The sequence below is a fragment of the Pseudophryne corroboree genome (genome assembly GCF_028390025.1).
Source record: "Pseudophryne corroboree isolate aPseCor3 chromosome 3 unlocalized genomic scaffold, aPseCor3.hap2 SUPER_3_unloc_8, whole genome shotgun sequence".
In the NCBI taxonomy this organism is placed as follows: domain Eukaryota; kingdom Metazoa; phylum Chordata; class Amphibia; order Anura; family Myobatrachidae; genus Pseudophryne; species Pseudophryne corroboree.
In genome coordinates, this window is record NW_026967574.1 from 947990 (window position 1) to 974471 (window position 26482).

The 26482-nt window shown below is 48.4% G+C and overlaps 2 protein-coding genes across 2 annotated transcripts in view; one reads left to right on the plus strand and one right to left on the minus strand.

The window, feature by feature from the left end:
• LOC134984750 (zinc finger protein 420-like) overlaps positions 1–3401 on the minus strand; it is a 197600-nt gene extending 194199 nt beyond the window's left edge. Inside the window, exon 1 of the mRNA XM_063950245.1 lies at positions 3365–3401. The gene's annotated coding sequence lies outside the window, so the exon portion shown is untranslated. The remainder of the gene's footprint in view (positions 1–3364) is intronic.
• Positions 3402–3705: 304 nt separating this feature from the next.
• The window catches only part of LOC134984752 (zinc finger protein 436-like), a 53268-nt gene continuing 30491 nt past the window's right edge, over positions 3706–26482 (plus strand). Inside the window, exons 1-6 of the mRNA XM_063950247.1 lie at positions 3706–3751; positions 20158–20306; positions 22206–22397; positions 24105–24183; positions 24302–24399; positions 24544–25324. Of these exons, the coding sequence (XP_063806317.1) occupies positions 20199–20306; positions 22206–22397; positions 24105–24183; positions 24302–24399; positions 24544–25324 (1258 nt within the window). The 5' untranslated portion in view covers positions 3706–3751; positions 20158–20198. The remainder of the gene's footprint in view (positions 3752–20157; positions 20307–22205; positions 22398–24104; positions 24184–24301; positions 24400–24543; positions 25325–26482) is intronic.

Here is a 26482-nt window from a genome sequence, read left to right on the forward strand (position 1 = left end):
CTGTGAGGAAACCTGAGGCAGGAAAGTCGACTTTCCAGCTGTCGCTGTGGATACAAGGTCCGTGAGACCGTCCCCAAACAATTACTCACCCTTATAAGGCAACACCTCCATGTGTCTTTTAGAGTCGGCATCTCCTTTCCATTGCAGAGTCTATAAGACCGTCCTGGCAGAAACGGACATTGCATTTATTCTAGAACCTAGCATGCAAATGTCCCTCTGGGCATCCCGCATATATAAGACGACGTCCTTTATATGGCCCAGGGTTAGTAAGACAGTATCCCTGTCGAGGGAATCTATGTCGTCTGACAGAGTATCTGTCCATGCTGCTACAGCGCTACACATCCAGGCTGAAGCAATAGCTGGTCTCAGTAAAGTACCAGAGTGAGTATAAACAGACTTCAGGATACCTTCCTGCTTCCTATCTGCAGGATCCTTTAGGGCGGCCGTATCCTGAGATGGCAGGGCCACCTTTTTAGATAAGCGTGTCAGGGCCTTGTATACCCTAGAGGGGGATTCCCAACGTAACCTATCCGTTGGCGGGAAGGGGTACGCCAGCAGTAATCTTTTGGCAATCACTATTTTTTTATCAGGGGAGCTCCACGCTTCTTCACATAACTCATTTAATTCATGTAACGGGGGAAAAGTCACTGCCTGCTTTTTCTCCCCAAACATATGCACCCTTTTGTCAGGAACAGGGTTAACCTCTGAAATGTGTAAAACATCTTTCATTGCAATAATCATATAGCGGATGGCTTTGGTCATTTTAGGCTGCAATTGTGCCTCATCATCGTCGACACTGGAGTCGGACTCCGTGTCGGCATCCGTGTCAACCATCTGAGACAGTGGGCGTTTTTGAGACCCTGATGGCCTCTGAGCTGCCTGGGCAGGCCCGGTTTGAGAGCCCGGCTGTCCCCCGGCTGCAACATCATCAAACCTTTTATGTAATGAATTTACATTATCATTTAAGGCCTTCCACATATCCATCCAATTAGGTGTCGGCCCCGACGGCGGCGACACCACATTTATCTGCACTTGCTCTCCCTCCACGTAACTCTCATCAAACATGTCGGCACAGCCGTACCGACACACCGCACACACACAGGGAATGCTCTGACTGAGGACAGGACCCCACAAAGGCTTTTGGGGAGACAGAGAGAGAGTATGCCAGCACACACCACAGCGCTATATAACCCAGGGATACACACTATAAAAGGTGATTACCCAATAGCTGCTTTATATGACTTTTGCACCTAAATTTATGTGCGCCCCCTCTCTTTTTACCCTTCTTGTATCAGGAGCGCCTGGGGAGCGTCCTTCCAGCGGAGCTGTGAAGAGAAAATGGCGCTGGTGTGCTGAGGAAGAAGGCCCCGCCCCCTCAGTGGCGAGCTTCTATCCCGCTTTCTGTGAGAAAATATGGTGGGGGAATTTACATATATACAGTGCCTGACTGTATATATGTAGTTTATGCCAAAAGGTACTTCAATTGCTGCCCCCCCCCCCCCCCCAGCGCCCTGCACCCTACAGTGACCGGAGTGTGTGGTGTGCTGTGGGAGTAATGGCGCACAGCTGCCTTAAATGAAGACAGGAGTCTTCAGCCGACGATTTCGCCGTCTTCATGCTTCTGCTCTTCTGACTCTGCGAGGGGAACGGCGGCGCGGCTCCGGGAACGGACGATCGAGGACAGGCGCCTGTGTTCGAACCCTCTGGAGCTAATGGTGTCCAGTAGCCTAAGAAGCGCAACCTAGCCGCAGTTAGTAGGTTTGCTTCTCTCCCCTCAGTCCCTCGTAGCAGAGAGTCTGTTGCCAGCAGAAGCTCTCTGAAAATAAAAAACCTAACTAAAATACTTTCTTTCTTAGTAAGCTCAGGAGAGCCCACTAAAAGCACCCAGCTCTGGCCGGGCACAGATTCTAACTGAGGTCTTGAGGAGGGGCATAGAGGGAGGAGCCAGTGCACACCAGGTAGTACTAAATCTTTCTTTAGAGTGCCCAGTCTCCTGCGGAGCCCGTCTATTCCCCATGATCCTTACGGAGTCCCCGGCATCCACTAGGACGTTAGAGAAATTAAAAGTAAACCCTGGAATGATACGACTTTCCCTGGTGAAGGACACAAAAAACACTGAGGCATCTTGGGAGTATGGAGGGGGAAGGAGGATTACACATTTAAATATTTAAATGTGCCTATCCCTGCTATCGCAACGTCCATATCCCAAGAGTACTCCAGTGCCCCCTAGTGGATGAAAAAGAAATAAGTGATGTCACTGTGACACTCCCAGATCTCCTCACCTCCCCAGTCATGTCCCTGTATTATTACTATAGATATGTGATGTCACAGTGATGCTCCCAGATCCCAACACCTCCTCAGTCATATCCCTGAATTATTATTATTATAGATATAAGTGATGTCACTATGATACTCCCCGATCCTCTCACCTCCCCAGTCATGTCTCTGTATTATTACTATAGATATAATTGATGTTACTGTGACATCACCACCACTCCCAATGAATAATAATAATAATAATAATACCACGACACAACAAGCTGCTGTCCCTGTATAATAATAACCATACACAAAAACCAGCTCCCCCTGTATAATACTAATAACAGCAGGACACCCCATTCTGCTCTCCCTTTATAGTAACAATAAAATGACACCACTGGCTGCTCCCTGTGCAAAATAATAATAATAGGACACAACAGGCCGCTCCCTTCTGTATAATAATAATAATAATAATAATAATAATAATAATAATAACAACAGGACACCACAGGCTGCTCCCCCTGTATACTAATAATAACAGGACACCACAGCCTGCTTCCCATGTATAATAATAACAACAACAACAATAACAACAACAGGACACCACATGCAGCTGCCCCTGTATAATAATAAGTGGACATCACTAGCTACTCCTTCTTTATTATAATAATAATAATAATAATAATAATAATAGGACAACAAAGGCTGCTCACCTGTATAATAATAACAACAACAACAACTGCACACCACAGGCTACTCCCCCTGTATAATAATAAAAACAATGCTTCCCCTTTATTATAATAACAGGACACCACAGGCTGCTCCTCCTGTATAATAATAATAATAATAATAACAGGACACCACAGGCTGATCCTACTGTCTATTATGACAACACAAGATGCTACCCCTGTATATTATTGCAACACAGGCTGCTCCTCCTGCATACAATGACAAGACAAGATGTTACAGGGATAATGCAGCACCAGAGGCTGCTCCAGCTGCACTATAACAAGGCACCAGAGGCTGCTCCCCCTGTAGTACAGAACCTGACACCAGAGCTGCTCAGCCTATAGAATAATAATAATAATAATAATAATATCATTACCTGCTGCCAGACACAGCAATGGCTGCTCTCTGCTCCTGCTGCCTTGTGGGAATGATAGAAGGAAGGCGGAGCTCAGACCAGGGGAAAATGGCCGCCGCTCCTGACGTCACTACTCGGCCTGGGAACCTATTGCTGCTGCCTGACTGGTCTACTAGAAAATGGCTGCCGGCCTCCTGAACTGAGGACATGTATTGTAAAAGTCATTACAAAGGCCGGGGCAGTGGGCGGGGTGTATTAGGGGAGGGGCCAGTAACTAGGAAGCCGACTTTGCCAATCATACCCTACTTCCTGCCTGTGCGTTCCACCTTATTTCCGGACTGTGCGTTCCACATGCAGGAAGTGAGTTTTCATCGACTGCTGCAGCCTCCCAGTGTCCGTGGAGATCAGGTAATGGCGTCTTACTATACAGGGGGAGCAGCCTGTAGTGTCCTGTTATTATTATACAGGAGGATCAGGCTGTGGTGCCCTGATATTATTATTATACAGGGGGAGCAGCCTGTGGTGTCCGGTTATTATTATTATAATACAGCAGTAGCAGCCTGTGGTGTCCTGTTATTATTATTATTATTATTATTATTATACAGGGGGGCAGCCTGTATTGTCTTGTTATTATTTTTATTATACAGGAGGAGCAGCATGTGGTGTCCTGTTATTATTATTATACAGGGGGAGCAGCCTGTGGTGTACTGTTGTTGTTGTTATTATAATTACTAATATTATTATACAGGAAGAGCAGCATGTGGTGTCCTGTTGTTGTTATTATTATTATACAGGTGGAGCAGCCTGTGGTGTCCTGTTATTATTATACAGGAAAAGCAGCCTGTGGTGTCCTGTTATTGTTATTATTATAATTACTATTATTATTATTTTCTGTTTCGGGGTACACTGGGCTCCACAAGGATAGACATAGGGGTGTAGAGTAGGATCTTAATCCGAGGCACCAACAGGCTGAAAAGCTTTGACTGTTCAGCAGCAGTGTGTATATGTCTTCTTACATTCATTACTGCAGCTCCATCTCTCCCCAGCGGCGCTGTACACTCCCGAGCCCTGGTTGCCGGGTAACTACAGCAGGAGGCTCCGGTTTTCTTCCTTGGTCAGGCACACACAACGGGGGCTCTCTGGGATCGCGTGGCCACACTTCGGGAGTTGGTAAGTGGGTCCCGCTTGTGGGGCCCGTACTTTATCGCAATCCGGCGCGGTCAGCGAGAGGTGGGCCGCGCGCGCTGGCGGTGGACACTATGACAGTACAGGTGATCCCACTAGATCACCAAGGCATGGGTGCAGGTCAGATTTTCTCTTTAAACCATTTTAAAAGTAGCCCACAGTACCCGGTGGTTTTGACAGCAGGGGGATAAGGCTTAGACCTGGAGCCCCTCCCCCAGCTCCTGGGCGTTATTTCCTGCAAATGTTCCCGCCCTGGAGCTGCATCTCTGTCTCTCCCTCACTCCCTGTCAGTGTCTGTGGCGCCATTATCCCTCAGCTCACTGTTCCTGGTACTGCTTGGGCAAATCCTCCTATGTAAAGCCGCCTGGTTGTCAGCGCTGTGACCTTTACATGACACTTAAGTATTCTACCTGCCTTTTTAGACAGTGCTAGTAACAAAGAGTGCATTTAGTCAGGGTTTTCTAGTACAATTACCCTGTGATATACATCCAGTTCTTACTGTGCAGTGTTATATCCATTGCCTATATAGCTATATAAGCTGGTCCAGTGCAGTATTATTGTTAGTAATAACCTCTGCATTGTACAAACGTGACTATCTGTGTGTGCATTAGCTTGCTGGGTGGTTTCCATTTTGTGTCTCTCACTCAACTTGCTATCCCTATATTCTATAACCTGAGGGGGCTTGGTGCGTCAGGTTTTATAATAATATAGGATATTCAAAAGATATACTCTAATTGTATTTTCTCTGTGATTTAGTCACCATATCTCTCCTTTATCTCTGCCTGGGCTGACTACACTGCGTAGGGATTTTGGTAAGAGGTATTGTGCTGCTGATAATTGTACTGTGTTACCTGATACTGCAGGTTATATCATGTCTGCTTCTGAGGGTAACGGTTCTGGGGCTGAACACACTGCCGGTGTTGCTGAAGCCGCAGATCCATATGAGGAGAATATAGCAGCTGTGGGCTCTGGTTCTGGGGGCTCCTTGCCCCCCCAGTGGGACTGTGGCAACGGAGGTCCATAATGACCCACCGTGGGCTGCTTTTTCCACGCTTCTGCATACGCTAGTTAATAAACTAACAACCCCTATGGGACCCCCGTGCCGGTACAACCGTATGTGGTCCCTGCAGCTAATCCGCCGTGGGCGGACAATTTATCTGCTCAGTTGAAGAAGTTGAACCAGTCCTTGACTACTAAAAAGTCTGACCCTCGCTCTCCTAAGCCCAAGGGGTCCTCTAAGCGATCTCTTATCGCCTCACAATCCACTGCTGTCACTGACAACTCGTCTGATGAAGATGGCACTTACACTGACCCCACAGATTCTGACACAGATACTGCTGATGGGGAGGGTAGTTCACATGTGGATGTTCCTGAGCGTTTGGTGGCTATTAAGTTGATTTTACAGATTACGGATGATCCCGAGTCATCCGTCCCTCCTAAGAAACCAGATAGGTTCAAGTGTCAGAAGGTGGTTAAACAAGTTTTACCTCACTCTGATCACCTAGTGGATATACGTCAGGAACCCTGGGAAAACCCGGGTTAGAAGTTTGTGCCTCAAAAGAAGATGCTGGCTCGCTATCCCCTCGCGCCAAAGCTGTCTAAAAATTGGGAAACGCTTCCTCCAGTGGACTCGCATGTGGCTAGGATGGTGTTTTCTTCAGCTCTACCTGTCACTACCGTCACGTCATTAAAAGAGCCTACGGATAAACGTGTGGAGGGTTGTCTGAAAGAAATCTACACCCTCACGGGTGCCTCACAAAGCCCCACTATTGCAGAAACATAGGCTGCAGAGGCTATTGAAGCATGGGCCTTGGAGTTAAAAGCTGAAATCTCTTCTGACCATGCTAGACAATGTTTGTCATACATTGTCACAGCTTCTCGCTACATTAAAGAGGCGGCTTCTGATGCCAGTATCCTAGCAGCCAAGGCCTCTAATACGTCAGTCCTGGCTCGCCGGATTTTGTGGCTGAGATCCTGGTCCGTGGATCTGGACTCTAGAAAAACCCTGGAGGTACTCCCTTTCAAGGGAGATATTCTGTTTGGGGAGGACTTAAATAAGATTGTGGCTGACTTGGCTACTGTCAAAACTGCCTGTCTGCCAAGTACCGCTGCTGTCTCGAAGGCTAAGGGTTCTTCCTTTCGCCCCTTTCGTCCTTCAGGTAAAGCAAAAGGTCAGGCGTACAACAAGCAGGCCCGCATATCCACACCTGGTAAGCCAAAGTAAAAAGAGCATGGGTGGCCCGTCAGCCAGCTTACAAGACCGATAAGCCTGCCGCATAACGGGGCGGGCCTCCCCCTGGGGGATCCCAGGGTGGGGGGGCCGGCTTTTAGGGTATACGCAGGAATCATTGAAGACCAATTCAGATGCCTGGGTACGGGAAGTTGTCACTCGAGGTTACGCCATAGCCTTCAAAAACCGACCCCCTCATCGATTTTACTGGACTGACGTCCCGTTGGACCAGACAAAGGCAAACATTCTACATTCGGTGGTACAGACCTTCCTGGATACAGGAGTCGTAGTACAGGTGCCTCTTGAGCAGAGGGGCCGGGGGTACTATTCTCCGCTGTTTCTAGTCCCGAAACCGAATGGGTCCTCCCAGCCCATTCTCAACCTCAAGGCATTGAACAGGTTTGTGAAGGTTTCCAAGTTCCGTATGGAAACCCTTCGCTCTATAGTTGTGGTCTTGGAACCTGGGGACTACATGGTCTCCCTGGATATACAGGATGCTTACCTGCATATTCCTATAGCAGTGTCACATCAACAATACCTGAGGTTTGCAATTGGCAACTTCCATTACCAGTTTCAGGCGTTACCTTTTGGTTTAATTACGGCTCCGCAAGTCTTCACCAAAGTTATGGCGGTAATGACGGTGGTACTCCGCCATCAAGGGGTCAGGATACTGCCGTATCTGGATGACTTGTTAATCCTGGCAAATTCCCCAGAAATTCTCCTACGTCATCTGGATATGACTGTCCAGTTTCTAAAAGCCCACGGGTGGCTCATCAACTGGAAGAAATCCTCCCTGGTCCCTGCTCAGAGCATGGTGCACCTGGGAGCGCTATTGGACACTCACAACCAGCGGTTGTTCTTGTCTCAGGAGAAAGTCCTGAAACTTCAGGACAGGATTCATTGCTTCCTTTCTCGTCCGCAAGTGTCGATACATTCGGCGATGCAGGTGCTGGGCCTCATGTTATCAGCATTCAACATGGTGGAGTATGCTCAATACCATTCTTGCCCCCTCCAGAAGCTGATTCTAGCCAAGTGGGACGGCCTGCCTCACCGGATCAGGTCTCACATGATCGCACTGACTCCGGAGGTCCGTCTGTCGCTGCTATGGTGGCTCCAGGACCGACAATTGTGCTGTCCATTCTGGATATCCAACTGGGTCCTGTTGACGACAGATGCCAGTCAACATTCTGGAATTGCGGACGGTCTTCAATGCGTTGAGCCTGGCCCAGCATTTAATTCAGAACTGTCCTGTTCAAGTACAGTCGGACAACGCCACCACAGTGGCTTACAAAAATCATCAAGGCGGCACTCGAAGCCGATTGGCAATGAAGGAAGTCTCACGGATTCTTCATTGGACAGAACGCCATCTACCGGCCATATCTGCAGTATTCATTCCGGGGGTCCTGAAATGGGAAGCAGACTTTCTCAGTCGTCAGGACGTACATGCCGGCGAGTGGGGCCTCCATCCAGAATTGTTTCAACTACTAGTGGAAAAGTGGGGCCTTCCAGACGTGGATCTGATGGCGTCTCGACACAATCACAAGGTTCCGGTCTTCGGAGCAAGGGCAAGGGATCCTCAAGCAGCATTCGTGGATGCGCTGGCGGTGCCGCGGAGGATTCGGCTGCTGTACGTGTTTCCTCTGGTGTCACTCCTGCCCAGGGTAATTCGGAAGTTCAATCAAAAAAGAGGAATTCTGCTTCTCATAGCTCCAGCGTGGCCCAGACGGCACTGGTTCTCAGACCTGCAGGGCTTATCGTCAGAGCATCCAATTCTACTTCCACAACGCCCAAACCTCCTCATTCAGGGCCCCTGTGTCTACAAGGACCTAGCCTGGCTGTCTTTAACGGCGCGGCTCTTGAAGCTTCCGTCTTAAGGGCTAAAGGGTTTTCTGAGGCGGTCATTCAAATTATGTTGCGGGCCCGGAAACCGGCCTCGGCTCGGATTTACTATAGGGTTGGCTTTTCTTCAGCAGGGCCTGGACTTAGGCCTGCATCTGGCCTCCCTCAAGGTTCATATATCTGCCTCGTCGGTGTGGTTTCAGAGAAAAATTGCGACTTTACCTGATGTGCATAACTTTAGTCAGGGTGTGTTGCGTATCCAACCTCCTTATGTCCCGCCTGTGGCTCCTTGGGACTTGTCAGTGGTTTTGGAGGCGCTACAAGAGTTTCCTTTTGAACCTCTTGGTTCAGCTGATCTTAAGTGGCTTTCCCTTAAGGTGGTGTTTCTGCTGGCTATTGCGTCAGCTAGAAGAGTATCTGATTTGGGTGCCTTGTCTTGTAGTTCCCCATATCTGATATTTCACTGTGACCGGGCGATTCTTCGGACTCGTCCCGGATATTTACCTAAGGTGGTTTCTTCGTTCCACCTTAACCAGGAGATTGTGGTTCCGGCACTGGTTTTTCCCTATCTGTCTCCCAAAGAGCGGTCTTTGGATGTGGTACTGGCTCTCCGTATCTATGTGAAGAGAACTGCTTCTATTAGAAAAATCTGATTCTCTTTTTGTGCTGTTTGGATTTCACAAACGGGGCTGGCCTGCTCACAAGCAGACTTTGGCCAGATGGATTAGACTGGTGATTACACATGCTTATGTGAAGGCTGGTCTATCAGCTCCTGCTCACATTACGGCCCATTCTACAAGGGGCGTGCAGTCAGGGGAGGCAGTGCCTCCCCTGTCATTAATGCTTAAAATAATGCAAAGAAGATACTTATGACACAGACTTTGGGGTACATTTACTAAGCTCCCGATTTTGACCGAAATGCCGTTTTTTCATCAAAGTGTCATCTCGGTAATTTACTAAGCAATAATCACGGCAGTGATGAGGGCATTCGTAATATTTTGAAGTCCTAGGAAAAAATCACGAATGAATACACCATCGGTCAAAACGCGGCTGTTTAAGTATGAATCTCGGTCATTTACTAAGAAGTGCAAAGCAAAAAAAAACAAAACACTGCCGTGAAAAATTACAACTCGTAAAAAAGTGCTAAAAAAAAACAGACCTGCTTTTTTTTTTCGTGATTGGATAGGCATGCAGGGATCCATGAGATCCGTGCATGTATATCAGCGGGAAGGGGTGGGAAAGTGCTTATTTTTTCCAAAAAAATTGCGTGGGGTCCCCCCTCCTAAGCATAACCAGCCTCGGGCTCTTTGAGCCGATCCTGGTTGCAGAAATATGGGGGAAAAATTGACAGGGGTTCCCCCATATTTAAGCAACCAGCATCGGGCTCTGCGCCTGGTCCTGGTTCCAAAAATACGGGGGACAAAAAGAGTAGGGGTCCCCCGTATTTTTAAAACCAGCACCGGGCTCCACTAGCTGGACAGATAATTCCACAGCCGGGGGTCACTTTTATATAGTGCCCTGCGGCCGTGTCATCAAATATCCAACTAGTCACCCCTGGCCGGGGTACCCTGGGGGAGTGGGGACCCCTTCAATCAAGGGGTCCCCCCCCCCCAGCCACCCAAGGTGAAGCCCGAGGCTGTCCCCCCCCATCCAATGGGCTGCGGATGGGGGGGCTGATAGCCTTTGTTGTAAAAGAAAATATATTTTTTTTAGTAGCAGTACTACAAGTCCCAGCAAGCCTCCCCCGCATGCTGGTACTTGGAGAACCACAAGTACCAGCATGCGGCGGAAAAACTGGCCCGCTGGTACCTGTAGTACTACTACTAAAAAAATACCCCAAAAAAGACAAGACACACACACCGTGAAAGTATAATCCCGCTGACAATGTAAAAGGTCCGGAAGTAGGGGGCGGGGCCAAGCAGCGGGGAGTAAAATTCCATTTAAAAAAAACACTGTAAGCGGCACTACTAGAAGTGCCTCTTTGACAGGGGCGTGCTTTCAGCTCATATGAAAGCATGCCCCCTGTCACTGTGGAGGAGGTGATTGGACATCCTGTTACATGGTACTGGTGGCGGCTGTGGGTATCGTGACATCCCCTCTCCACATAAGCTGCCCTCCCAGCCACCTTCCACCTCGCTGCACCCCAGTTCCTTACTCTTGGAGACCCGCTGCCGCAGCAGATCGGGCTGACGCACCCCCTCCTATGCCGGATGACTCTCAACCGCGGCACGGACTCAGCTAAGGGTTAGAGTCACAGCTGGCCCGACTACAGGTGGCCCCTGGGACCTGCTGGACAGCACCGGCCTCGGTGTCAGAGATCTGTTGTGAGAGTGTGATGTATGTGGCTACTAACCGTTGTCGTCTCTTTTCCTGCTACTGCTTTGGACTGGTTAACTAAAAACTGAGCTCCTGTGCAGGGAGGCGGGGTTATAGAGGATGCAGCGCTGTGCATTCTGGGAACAGTCAAAGCTTTTCAGCCTGTTGGTGCCTCGGTTTAAGATCCTACTCTACACCCATGTGTCTATCCTTGTGGAGCCCAGTGTACCTCGCAGAAAGAGTTTTAACAAAGGTAAGTTCTTACCATAAAACTTGTTATTATTATACAGTGGGAGTAGCCTGTAGTGTCATGTTATTATTGTTATTATTATTTTCTCTGACGTCCTAGTGGATGCTGGGACTCCGTAAGGACCATGGGGGAATAGCGGCTCCGCAGGAGACAGGGCACAAGAATAAAAGATTTAGGATCAGGTGGTGTGCACTGGCTCCTCCCCCTATGACCCTCCTCCAAGCCTCAGTTAGATTTTTGTGCCCGAACGAGAAGGGTGCATGCTAGGTGGCTCTCCTGAGCTGCTTAGAGTAAAAGTTTATTTTAGGTTTTTTATTTTCAGTGAGTCCTGCTGGCAACAGGCTCACTGCATCGTGGGACTAAGGGGAGAAGAAGCGAACTCACCTGCGTGCAGAGTGGATTGGGCTTCTTAGGCTACTGGACATTCGCTCCAGAGGGACGATCACAGGTTCAGCCTGGATGGGTCCCGGAGCCGCGCCGCCGGCCCCCTTACAGAGCCAGAAGAGCGAAGAGGTCCGGTGAAATCGGCGGCAGAAGACGGTCCTGTCTTCAACTAAGGTAGCGCACAGCACCGCAGCTGTGCGCCATTGCTCTCAGCACACTTCACATTCCGGTCACTGAGGGTGCAGGGCGCTGGGGGGGGGGAGCGCCCTGAGACGCAATATAACAGAAATACCTTAGGTTGGCAAAAAGAAATACATCACATATAGCTCCTGGGCTATATGGATGTATTTAACCCCTGCCATTTTTCCAAAAAAGAGCGGGAGATAAGGACGTCGTGAAGGGGCGGAGCCTATCTCCTCAGCACACAAGCGCCATTTTCCCTCACAGCTCCGCTGGAAGGACGGCTCCCTGAATCTCCCCTGCAGACCTGCTACAGAATCAGGGTAAAAAAAAGAAGGGGGGGGCACTATTGGCAGCTAATAATAATAAAAACAGCAGCTATAAAGGGAATAACACTTATATAAGGTTATCCCTGTATATATATATAGCGCTTGGTGTGTGCTGGCAAACTCTCCCTCTGTCTTTCCAAAGGGCTAGTGGGGTCCTGTCCTCTATCGGAGCATTCCCTGTGTGTGTGCTGTGTGTCGGTACGTGTGTGTCGACATGTATGAGGAGGAAAATGATGTGGAGGCGGAGCAATTGCCTGGGTTAGTGATGTCACCCCCTAAGGAGTCGACACCTGACTGGATGATCGTATTTAAAGAATTACGTGACAATGTCAGCACTTTGCAAAAAACTGTTGACGACATGAGACAGCCGGCAAATCAATTAGTGCCTGTCCAGGCGTCTCAGACACCGTCAGGGGCCCTAAAACGCCCGTTACCTCAGTGGGTCGACACAGACACAGATACTGAGTCTAGTGTCGACGGTGAGGAGACAAACGTAATGTCCAGTAGGGCCACACGTTACATGATCACGGCAATGAAGGAGGCATTGAACATTTCTGACACTACAAGTACCACAAAGAAGGGTATTATGTGGGGTGTGAAAAAACTACCAATAGTTTTTCCTGAGTCAGATGAATTAAATGAGGTGTGTGATAAAGCGTGGGTTTCCCCCGACAAAAAACTGCTAATTTCTAATAAATTATTGGCACTATATCCTTTCCCGCCAGAGGTTAGGGCGCGTTGGGAAACACCCCCTAGGGTAGATAAAGCGCTCACACGTTTATCTAAACAAGTAGCGTTACCGTCTCCTGATACGGTGTTATGCACACCAGTGCCTGCAGGAATGTACTGGTGTCTGAACAGAGAGGGATGCAAAACAAATGAACTAACAGACAGACTGGGAAATATGACATCACGTACACAGAAAGTGATAGGGTAACAAAACCAACACAAAGTGAACAGAGAAGCCCAGAGGCTAAGAAACTGGGTGTCTCCCTAGTATTACAAATGCTCAGATGGAAAAAGCAAGATGTTGTGTTTTAATACGTAGAGAACCCGAAATGCTGTTGCTAAGGGCAACAGCAAAACCCTAAAGGGTTACCAACGGGTGTGGCAGCAAACTCCTTGGTCAGAGATGGAATAGTAGACACAAGGAGAGTCTCCACAATCCTAATTCTCCCTTGCAGGGCCCAGGTTCAGCTTACTGACTAAACTGACACATGGACGCCCTGCACAGTGAGAGAGGATTAAGCATGCAGGTCTGAAAGTACAGCCACAAACCTGCTGGGTTCAAAGAATAGCAAAAGTCACCTCAGCAGGCTAAACGACTGACTCCAGTCTTACTGCTAGGTCTGGATTGGCAGAGTGTAGTACCAAATCCCCAGGCCTATTTGCAGTAAGCAATAACAAATACAAAGCTACACAGTACTGGCTAATTTTCAGGAACTGACTAACCAACAAAGATTCAGCAGCATCTGCTTAATCTGAGAAGAGGCCTTATAAAGCAGGTGCTGTCCACGCCCCACTCAGACCTCACAGACTGTGAGCACAAAAACCAGCACCGGATCCCCTGCTTGTAACCACTGCACAGCAAAAGACCCGAACCGGAGTATCAGCTGCGCTCAGGTTACTCCGCTAGCACTCGTCTCCCGGTTGCCATGACGACGTGGCAGCACAGGGCAGGAGACCCTAACATACGGCCACCCTCAAAGAACCAGCTGATAGAAGGCTGGAAAATATCCTAAAAAGTATATACACACATACTGGTGTTATACTGCGACCAGCAATCGCCTCAGCCTGGATGTGCAGCGCTGGAGTCGCGTGGTCGGATTCCCTGACTGAAAATATTGATACCCTGGATAGGGACAATATATTATTAACTATAGAGCATTTGAAGGATGCATTACTATATATGCATGATGCACAGAGGGATATTTGCACCCTGGCATCAAGAGTAAGTGCTATGTCCATTTCTGCCAGGAGAGCGTTATGGACGCGACAGTGGTCAGGGGATGCGGATTCCAAACGACATATGGAAGTATTGCCGTATAAAGGGGAGGAGTTATTTGGGGCCGGTCTATCGGACCTGGTGGCCACGGCAACGGCTGGAAAGTCCACCTTTTTACCCCAGGTCACCTCACATCAGCAGAAAAAGACACCGTCTTTTCAAACTCAGTCCTTTCGTTCCCATAAGTACAAGCGAGCAAAAGGCCACTCATTTCTGCCCCGGGGCAGAGGAAGAGGAAAAAGACTGCACCATGCAGCCGCTTCCCAGGAGCAGAAGCCCTCCCCTGCTTCTGCCAAGTCTTCAGCATGACGCTGGGGCTTTACGAGCAGACTCAGACACGGTGGGGGCCCGTCTCAAGAATTTCAACCCGCAGTGGGCTCACTCGCAAGTGGACCCCTGGATTCTGCAGGTAGTATCGCAGGGGTACAAACTGGAATTCGAGGCGTTTCCTCCTCGCCGGTTCCTGAAGTCTGCTCTACCAAAGTCTCCCTCCGACAGGGAGGCAGTCTTGGAAGCCATTCACAAGCTGTATTCCCAGCAGGTGATAATCAAGGTACCCCTCCTACAACAGGGAAAGGGGTATTATTCCACGCTGTTTGTGGTACCGAAGCCGGACGGCTCGGTGAGACCAATTTTAAATCTGAAATCCTTGAACACTTACATAAAAAGGTTCAAATTCAAGATGGAGTCACTCAGAGCAGTGATAGCGAACCTGGAAGAAGGGGACTATATGGTGTCTCTGGACATCAAAGATGCTTATCTCCACGTCCCAATCTACCCTTCTCACCAAGGGTACCTCAGGTTTGTAGTGCAAAACTGTCATTATCAGTTTCAGACGCTGCCGTTTGGGTTGTCCACGGCACCGCGGGTCTTTACCAAGGTAATGGCCGAAATGATGATTCTTCTTCGAAGAAAAGGCATCTTAATTATCCCTTACTTGGACGATCTCCTGATAAGGGCAAGGTCCAGGGAACAGTTAGAAGTCGGAGTAACACTATCTCAGGTAGTGTTACGTCAGCACGGGTGGATCCTAAATATTCCAAAATCGCAGCTGATCCCAACGACACGTCTACTGTTCCTAGGAATGATTCTGGACACAGTCCAGAAAAAGGTGTTTCTCCCGGAGGAGAAGGCCAGGGAGTTATCCGAGCTAGTCAGGAACCTCCTAAAACCAGGCCAGGTGTCAGTGCATCAGTGCACGAGGGTCCTGGGAAAAATGGTGGCTTCTTACGAAGCGATTCCATTCGGAAGATTCCCTGCAAGAACGTTTCAGTGGGATCTACTGGACAAATGGTCCGGATCGCATCTTCAGATGCATCAGCGGATAACCCTGTCGCCAAGGACAAGGGTGTCTCTTCTGTGGTGGCTGCAGAGTGCTCATCTACTAGAGGGCCGCAGATTTGGCATTCAGGATTGGATCCTGGTGACCACGGATGCCAGCCTGAGAGGCTGGGGAGCAGTCACACAGGGAAGAAATTTCCAGGGCTTGTGGTCAAGCATGGAAACATCTCTTCATATAAACATTCTGGAACTAAGGGCCATTTACAATGCCCTAAGTCAAGCGAAACCCCTGCTTCAGGGTCAGGCGGTATTGATCCAATCGGACAACATCACGTCAGTCGCCCACGTAAACAGACAGGGCGGCACGAGAAGCAGGAGGGCAATGGCAGAAGCTGCAAGGATTCTTCGCTATGCGGAAAATCATGTGATAGCACTGTCAGCAGTGTTCATTCCCGGAGTGGACAACTGGGAAGCGGACTTCCTCAGCAGACACGATCTCCACCCGGGGGAGTGGGGACTTCATCCAGAAGTCTTCCAAGAGATAGTAAACCGTTGGGAAAAACCAAAGGTGGACATGATGGCGTCCCGTCTAAACAAAAAACTAGACCGATATTGCGCCAGGTCAAGGGGCCCTCAGGCAATAGTGGTGGACGCTCTGGTAACACCGTGGGTGTACCAGTCAGTGTATGTGTTCCCTCCTCTGCCTCTCATACCGAAAGTACTGAGAATCATAAAAAGGAGAGGAGTAAGAACTATACTCGTGGTCCCGGATTGGCCAAGAAGGACTTGGTACCCGGAACTTCAAGAGATGCTCACGGAAGAACCGTGGCCTCTACCTCTAAGAAAGGACCTGCTTCAGCAGGGGCCTTGTCTGTTCCAAGACTTACCGCGGCTGCGTTTGACGGCATGGCGGTTGAACGCCGGATCCTGAAGGAAAAAGGCATTCCAGAAGAAGTCATCCCTACCCTGATCAAAGCCAGGAAGGATGTAACCGCAAAACATTATCACCGCATTTGGCGAAAATATGTTGCGTGGTGTGAGGCCAAGAAGGCCCCTACAGAGGAATTTCAATTGGGTCGCTTCCTACATTTCCTGCAAACAGGACTGTCTATGGGCCTAAAATTAGGGTCCATTAAGGTTCAAATTTCGGCCCTATCGATTTTCTTCCAAAAAGAGCTGGCTTCAGTGCCTGAAGTTCAGACGTTTGTAAAGGGAGTACTGCATATACAGCCTCCTTTTGTGCCTCCGGTGGCACCTTGGGATCTCAATGTGGTTTTGGGGTTCCTTAAATCACATTGGTTTGAACCACTCACCACTGTGGATTTAAAATATCTCACATGGAAGGTGGTAATGCTGTTAGCCCTGGCTTCAGCCAGGCGTGTCTCAGAATTGGCGGCTTTATCTTATAAAAGCCCTTACCTGATTTTTCACACGGACAGGGCAGAATTGAAGACTCGTCCTCAATTCTGCAGCTCGTCCTCAATTAAGCAGCCAGTAGTGTCCTGTTGTTGTTGTTGTTGTTGTTGTTGTTATTATTATACAGCGGGAGCAGCCTTTGGTGTCCTGTTATTATTATAATACAGGAGTATTAGCCTGTGGTGTCCTGTTATTATTATAATACAGAAGGAGCAACCTGTGGAATCCAGTCATTATTATTATTATTATTATTATTATTATACAGGAGGAGCAGCCTGTGCAATCCAGTTATTATTATTATTATTATTATTATTATTATTATTATACAGAGGGAGCAGCCTGTGGTGTCCTGTAATTATTATTATTATTATACAGGAGGAGCAGCTTGTGGTGTCCTGTTATTATTATTCAGGGTGAGCAGCCTGTGGTGTCCAGTTATTATAATACAGGGGGAGTAGCCTGTGGTGTCCTATTATTATTATTATTATTATTATTATTATTATTATTGTGGTGATCTCTTAATAAAGACATATGTTATTATTTTTATACTGGGGTACAGCCTTTAGTGTCGTTGTTATTATTAATTTTATTATATGAAATTGTGGGGATTGAAAATATTGCTTAAATTCTAGGATATATTAAAGCAGAGACCATAATATCCCTGGCATGTGTAACAGATGATAATTGGAGCAGTATAAAGCAAATGTATATCACACTCCTGGGAGTGTCACTGTGACATAATTTATATCTATAGTAATAGTACAAGGACATGACTGGGGAGGTTAGGGGATCTGGGAGTGTCATAGTGACATCACTTATATCTATAGTAATAATACAGGGACATGACTGGGGAGGTGAGGGGATCTGGGAGTGTCACAGTGACATCACTTATATCTATAGTAGTAATACAGGGACAAGACTGGGGAGGTGAGGGGGTCTGGGATAGTCACTCTGTCACTTATATATATATATATATATAGTAATAATAAAGGGACATGACTGCGGAGGTGAGGGGATCTGGGAGCGTCACAGTGACATCACTTATATCTATATTAATACAGGGACATGACGAAGGAGGTGATGGGGTCTGGAACAGGGCCGGTTCTGGGGCTCTGTGCGCCCCGGGCGACAATAGGGGGCGTGGCTTCGTACAGGGGGCGTAGTAATTTTCGCCCCCTGTACAGACTGAAATGATGTGCGGTTCGCGATGATGTCATTGCGGTGCATAGCGTCTAGTTCCCTTCGTGGAGAGGACCTTTGCTGTGCGGTGCACGATAAAGTCATCGTGCACTGCACAGTAAAGGACTTCTCTACGAAGGGAAACTAGACGCGTACGCGTCTTGTTTTCCTTCATGGCGGCAGCGGGCAGCGGGGTGCACAGCAGCAGCGGATCTTGCCCTGGTGCGGCGCCCTCCGGATGGCGGCGCCCCGGGCAAAAGTCCTGCTTGCCGTGGTAAGATCCGCTACTGGTCTGGAAGTGTCACTTTTACATCACTTATATCTATAGTACTAATACAGGGACATGACTTCGGAGGTGAGGGGATCTGGTAGCGTCACAGTGACATCACGTATATCTATATTAATACAGGGACATGACTGGGGAGGTGAGGGTTCTGGAAGTGTCACTTTGACATCACTTAAATCTATAGTAATAATACAGAGACAAGACTGAGGGGAGGGGAGGGGATCTGGGAATGTCACAGTGACATCACTAATATCTATAGTAGTAATACAGGGACATGACTGGGGAGGTGAGGGGGACCTGGGAGTGCCACAGTGACAAGAGAAAGAAAGTAGAGATATTCTCAAAGAATAAAACTTTAACTTTTATTACAAATGATTAAGAATTTATTCAATCTCCTGAGAACAAATAATGGGGCAGATGTATTAACCTGGAGATGGCATAAGGAAGTGATAAACCAGTGAAAAATGCAAGGTGATACACGCACAAGCCAATCACCTCCTAACTATTAATTTACATATTGGAACTGATTGGTTGGTGTGTTTATCACCTTGCATTTATCACTGGTTTATCACTTCCTTATGCCTTCTCCAGGTTAATACATTTGTCACATTGTTTCTTGCCGCCTTTCCCCTGTCTGTCTCCTTCCGCCTTTCCCTTGCCTGTCTCCTTCCGCCTTTCCCTTGCCTGTCTCCTGCCGCCTTTCCCCTGCCTGTCTCCTGCAACCTGTCCCCTGCCTGTCTCCTGCCACCTTTCCCCTGCCTGTCTCCTGCCACCTTTCCCCTGCCTGTCTCCTGCCGCCTTTCCGCTGCCTGTCTCTTGCCGCCTTTCCCCTGCCTGTCTCCTGCCGGCGTTCCCCTGCCTGTCTCCTGCCGCCTTTCCCCTGCCTGTCTCCTGCCGCCTTTCCCCTGCCTGTCTCCTGCCGCCTTTCCCCTGCTTGTCTCCTGCCGCCTTTCCCCTGCCTGTCTCCTGTTGCCTTTCCCCTGCCTGTTTCCTGCAGCCTTTCCCCTGTCTGTCTACGGCCGCCTTTCCCCTGTCTGTCTACGGCCGCCTTTCCCCTGTTTGTCTCCTGCCGCCTTTCCCCTGCCGCCTTTCCCCTGCCTGCCTCCTGCCGCCTTTCCCCTGCCTGCCTCCTGCCGCCTTTCCCCTGCCTGCCTCCTGCCGCCTTTCCCCTACCTGCCTTTCTCCTGCCGCCTTTCACCTGCCTGTCTCCTGCCGCCTTTCACCTGCCTGCCTCCTGCCGCCTTTCCCCTGCCTGCCTCCGGCCGCCTTTCCCCTGCCTGTCTCCGGCCGCCTTTCCCCTGCCTGTCTCCGGTCGCCTTTCCCCTGCCTGTCTCCGGCCGCCTTTCCCCTACCTGTCTCCGTCCGCCTTTCCCCTGCCTGTCTCCGGCCGCCTTTCCCCTGCCTGTCTCCTGCCGCCTTTCCCCTGCCTGTCTCCTGCCGCCTTTCCTCTGCCTGTCTCCTGCTTCCTACCGCCTTTCCCCTGCCTGTCTCCTACCACCTTTGCTACACCATCGGCTGGATGTGTGAAACCTGAGGTCACGGAGACTGTACGCTGCAGCTCCATGAATGAGTCCATGAAATTTACCTCAGGAGACCCTGTCCCTTCACAACCAATTCTCACCCTTACACCACTTCATGGCTGCAGCCATACTCGTCTGACAACTCAGGAAACATAGAGCACATGCTCTGTATGGGCCGTGCACATGAGCGGTGTACCGAACATCAGTTCATTGTGACTCCACCCACAATAGCGCTACACTCTAGATCAGGCCCACTATGCAGTACAGCCTTATGGGGCTGGGTCGCAGGAACCTCGGAGACACTAACCAGGACTCTATGGCTGTAGGGGGGAAATAGGAGACTTAATCGCCACTCTATTCCATATTTACTATGTTACATGTGCAATATGTTTTATGTATTATATTTATTCCAAGGAACTCCAGCTGTGAGGAACAGAGTCTTTATTACACATCACATGTTCTGTATTCTCTCTGATTTACTGAGGATGGACAAGGACAAGAGTCACAGGACTGAGAGGATAATAAATATCACCCTGAAGATCATCTACCTGCTGACTGGGGAGGTGAGTGGATCTGGGAGCATCACAGTGACCTTATATCTATAGTAATAATACAGGGACATGACTGGGGAGGTGAGAGGATCTGGGAGCGTCACAGTGACCTTATATCTAGAGTAATAATACAGGTACATGACTGGGGAGGTGAGAGGATCTGGGAGCATCACAGTGACCTTATATCTATAGTAATAATACAGGGACATGACTGGGGAGGTGAGTGGATCTGGGAGTGTCACAGTGACCTCACTAATATCTATAGTAATAACACAGGGACATGACTGGGGAGGTGAGGGGATCTGGGAGTGTCACAGTGTCCTTATATCTAGTAATAATACAGGGACATAACTGGGGAGATGAGAGGATCTGGGTGCATCACAGTGACATCACTAATATCTATAGTAATAAAACGGACATGACTGGGGAGGTGAGGGGATCTGGGAGCGTAACAGTGACCTTAAATCTATAGTAATAATACAAGGACATGACTGGGGAAGTGAGAAGATCCGGGAGTGTCACAGTGACATCACTTATATCTATAATAATAATACAGGGACAAGACCGGGGAGGTGATAGGATCTGGGAGCATAACTGTGACCTTATATCTATAGTAATAATACAGGGACATGACTGGGGAGGTGAGTGGATCTGGGAGCGTAACAGTGACCTTATAGCTATACTAATAATACAGGGACATGACTGGGGAGGTGAGAAGTTCTGGCAGTGTCACAGTGACATCACTTATACCTATAGTAATAATACAGGGACATAACTGGGGAGGTGAGGGAATCTGGGAGCGTCACTGTAGACATCACTTTTATCTATAGTAATAAAACAGGGACATGACTGGAGAGGTGAGGTGAATTAGAAGCATCACTGTGGCATCACTCATATCTAAACTAATAATACAAGGACATGACTGGGGAGGTGGGGCGGATCTGGGAGTGTCATAGTGATGTCACTTATATCTATAGTAATAATACAGGGACATGACTGGGGAGGTTAGGGGATCTGGTTGCGTCACTGTGACATTACTAATATCTATAGTCATAATACAGGGATATGACTGGGGAGGTTAGGGAATCGGAGCATAACAGTAAGGTCACATATCTATAGTAATAATTCAGCGATGTCAGTGGGGAGATGAGGGCGTCTTAGAGCATCGCAGTGACATCACTTATATCTATAGTAATAATACTGGGGAGGTGAGGGAATCTGGGAGCGTAAGTGATTTCACTTATAACTATAGTAATAATTCAGGGACATGACTGGGGAGGAAAGGGGATCTGGGAGCGGCGCAGTGATGTCACATATCTATAGTAATAACACAGGGACATGACAGGGGAGGTGAGGTGATCTGGGAGTGTCACAGTGACATCACTCATATCTATTGTAATAATACATGGACATGACTGGGAAGGTAATGGGATCTGTGAGCGTCACAGTGAAATCACAGATATCTATAGTAATAATACAGGGACATGACTGGGGAGGGGATCTGGGAGAGTCACAGTGGCTTCACTAATATCTATAGTAATAATACAGGGACATGACTGGGGAGGTGAGGAAATCTGGAAGCGGCACAGTGACGTCACTTATATCTATATCAATAATACAGGGACGTGACTGGGGAATTGAAGGGGTCTGGGAGAGTCACAGTGACGTCACTTATATCTATAGTAATAATACATGGACATGACTGAGGAGTTTGGGGGATCTGGGAGCGTCACAGTAAAATCATTTATATCTATTGTAAAAATACAGGGACATGACTGAGGAGGTAAACGGATCTGGGAGCGTCACAGTGACATCACTTATTTCTATAGTAATAATACAGGGACATATGTGGGGAGGTGAGGGGATCTGGGAGTGTATATATTGATATTTGATGTCTCCAACATTACACAGGATTACACAATAGTGAAGAACACATCCAATGAGTATGAGACACCCAGCAGCCATCCCTGTATATCAGGAGGACTAAGTAGAACCCAGAGCCCCATCACGATGCCTCCACCTCACTCACTGACACATGAGAGACACAATGATCAGAAAATCCTGGAACTCACCAACAAGATCATTCAGTTGCTGACTGGAGAGGTGATTGCTGGGAATGGGGCATTATACAGTAACACCAGGGAATGTGTCTGGGTGATGACTGGAGAAGTGATGGCTGGGAATGGGGCATTATACAGTAACACCGGGGGATGTGTATGGGTGATGACTGGAGAGGTGACTGCCAGGAATGGGGCATTATACAGTAACACCAGGGGATGTGTCTGGGTGATGACTGGAGAGGTGACTGCTGGGAATGGGGCATTATACAGTAACACCGGGGATGTGTCTGGGTGATGACTGGAGAGGTGACTGCTGGGAATGGGGTATTATACAGTAACACCAGGGGATGTGTCTGGGTGATGACTGGAGAGGTGACTGCTAGGAATGGGACATTATACAGTAACACTGGGGAACGTGTCTGGGTGATGACTGGAGAGGTGACTGCTGTGAATGGGACATTATACAGTAACACTGGGGAACGTGTCTGGGTGATGACTGGAGAGGTGACTGCTGTGAATGGGACATTATACAGTAACACCAGGGAATGTGTCTGGGTGATGACTGGAGAGGTGACTGCTAGGAATGGGACATTATACAGTAACACTGGGGAACGTGTCTGGGTGATGACTGGAGAGGTGACTGCTGGGAATGGGGCATTATACAGTAACACTGGAGGACGTGTCTGGGTGATGACTGGAGAGGTGACTGCTGTGAATGGGACATTATACAGTAACACCAGGGAATGTGTCTGGGTGATGACTGGAGAGGTGACTGCTAGGAATGGGACATTATACAGTAACACTGGGGAACGTGTCTGGGTGATGACTGGAGAGGTGACTGCTGGGAATGGGGCATTATACAGTAACACTGGAGGACGTGTCTGGGTGATGCCTGAAGAGGTGACTGCTGGGAATGGGGCATTATACAGTAACACCAGGGGACGTGTCTGGGTGATGACTGGAGAGGTGACTGCTGGGAATGGGACATTATACAGTAACACCAGGGGATGTGTCTGGGTGATGACTGGAGAGGTGACTGCTGGGAATGGGGCATTATACAGTAACACCGGGGGACGTGACTGGGTGATGACTGGAGAGGTGACTGCTGGGAATGCGGCATTATACAGTAACACCAGGGGATGTATCTGGGTGATGACTGGAGAGGTGACTGCTGGGAATGAGACATTATACAGTAACACCAGGGAATGTGTCTGGGTGATGATTGGAGAGGTGACTGCTGGGAATGGGACATTATACAGTAACACCAGGGGATGTGTCTGGGTGGTGACTGGAGAGGTGACTGCTGGGAATGGGGCATTATACAGTAACACCGGGGGACGTGACTGGGTGATGACTGGAGAGGTGACTGCTGGGAATGGGGCATTATACAGTAATGCCAGGGGACGTGTCTGGGTGATGACTGGAGAGGTGACTGCTGGGTATGGGACATTATACAGTAACACCAGGGGATGTGTCTGGGTGATGACTGGAGAGGTGACTGCTGGGAATGGGGCATTATACAGTAACACCAGGGAACGTGTCTGGGCGATGACTGGAGAGGTGACTGCTGTGAATGGGACATTATACAGTAACACCAGGGGATGTGTCTGGGTGATGACTGGAGAGGTGACTGCTGGGAATGGGGCATTATACAGTAACACCAGGGGATATGTCTGGGTGATGACTGTATCACTGTGTGTGTCAGGTGCCTATAAGGTGTCAGGATGTCACTGTCTATGTCTCCATGCAGGAGGGGGAGTATATAGAGGAACACAGGGGTCTGTACAAGGACGTGATGATGGAGAATCACTGGCCCCTCACATCACTGGGTAAGAGGAGACTGTCAAGTATTGTACAGGGGAGAGCAGGTATGGGGGCCCCTATATACACACATCATCTGATAATCACATATATACACTGTACTCAGTCACTGTGTGTCTCCTACAGATGGGCCCAGTAACAGAGATACCCCAGAGAGATGTCCCCGTCCTCTGTATTCCCAGGATTGTACAGAAGAGAATCACAGGATCCCACAGGAGGATCAGGTAGGTGGGTTTTATGGTCTCACCGAAAGTGACTGTCACTATATAATGTGTAGAGCAGCTGTGTGTGTCATTATATTTGTATTGTTTAATCTATTACTGAAATCAACAATTATTACAGTCTTCTTTTATTGATGGTTTACATAGGGTGAAGCCCAATTAAATAATATTAAAGTCAAAGATACAGAGGGAGAAGAAGAGACGTATGTGACTGATATGAAGACAGAAGATATAGGGGGAGAAGAAGAGACGTATATGACTGATATAAAGGCAGAAGATATAGAGGGAGAAGAAGAGACGTATGTGACTGATATGAAGGCAGAAGATATAGAGGGAGAAGAAGAGACGTATGTGACTGATATGAAGGCAGAAGATATAGAGGGAGGAGAAGAGACGTATGTGACTGATATGAAGGCAGAAGATATAGAGGGAGAAGAAGAGACTAATGTGACTGATATAAAGGCAGAAGATACAGAGGGAGAAGAGACGTATGTGACTGATATAAAGGAAGAAGATATAGGGGGAGAAGAAGAGACGTATGTGACTGATATAAAGACAGAAGATATAGAGGGAGAAGAAGAGACGTATGTGACTGATATAAAGGCAGAAGATACAGAGGGAGAAGAGACATATGTGACTGATATGAAGGCAGAAGATATAGAGGGAGAAGAAGATATGTATGTGACTGATATAAAGGCAGAAGATATAGAGGGAGAAGAAGAGACGTATGTGACTGATATAAAGGCAGAAGATATAGAGGGAGAAGAAGAGACGTATGTGACTGATATAAAGGCAGAAGATATAGAGGTTGAAGAAGAGACGTATGTGACTGATATAAAGGCAGAAGATACAGAGGGAGAAGAAGAGACGTATGTGAGGGGTGATCAGCAGTGTAAGGAGGAGGAGATCCCTACAGAAATCAGCACAGGTGAGTAATAAACACTTATTACAGAAAAGAGTCACATATTCTCCTTGCTCAGTCACTACAGCAATCTCTTATACTACACCCTCCTCTGTCAGTACAAATTAGGGAACTGTATTTGCCCAGTGGGGGAGCCAGGAGCCATCAGCCCCTATTATACTCCTGCTCTCCTCCTCACATCATGTCACTGTGTATTACCAGCCCAGAGATCTGACCAGTCTCCTCCCCACACTCACTGGTGTATCTCATACATCAGCAGCCATCATCCCCTATTATACTCCTGCTCTCCTCACATCATGTCACTGTGTGTTACCAGCCCAGAGATCTGACCAGTCTCCTCCCCACACTCTCTGGTGTATCTCATACATCAGGAGCCATCAGCCCCTATTATACTCCTGCTCTCCCCCTCACATCATGTCACTGTGTGTTACCAGCCCAGAGATCTGACCAGTCTCCTCCCCACACTCTCTGGTGTATCTCATACATCAGGAGACATCAGCCTCTATTATCCTCCTACTCCCCCCTCACATCATGTCACTGTGTGTTACCAGCCCAGAGATCTGACCAGTCTCCTCCCCACACTCTCTGGTGTATCTCATACATCAGGAGCCATCAGCCCCTATTATACTCCTGCTCTCCTCACATCATGTCACTGTGTGTTACCAGCCCAGAGATCTGACCAGTCTCCTCCCCACACTCACTGGTGTATCTCATACATCAGCAGCCATCATCCCCTATTATACTCCTGCTCTCCTCACATCATGTCACTGTGTGTTACCAGCCCAGAGATCTGACCAGTCTCCTCCCCACACTCTCTGGTGTATCTCATACATCAGGAGACATCAGCCCCTATTATACTCCTGCTCTCCCCCTCACATCATGTCACTGTGTGTTACCAGCCCAGAGATCTGACCAGTCTCCTCCCCACACTCTCTGGTGTATCTCATACATAGCACAGGAAATAAAGATAAAAATATACATTTTATACCCATAACAAAAGCAAATAAATTTGGCCCAAAAATAGATCCATGCCCAGTAACTTAGTCCCAGTTGGCACATGTTACAGTAGGAAACAAACTCTGAGTGTCTCTAACAGTCTTACTCCTTTATCATATCACTTCGAGACGGAAGACAACTCCTCCGGGATTGGTTTAGGTAAAGTGT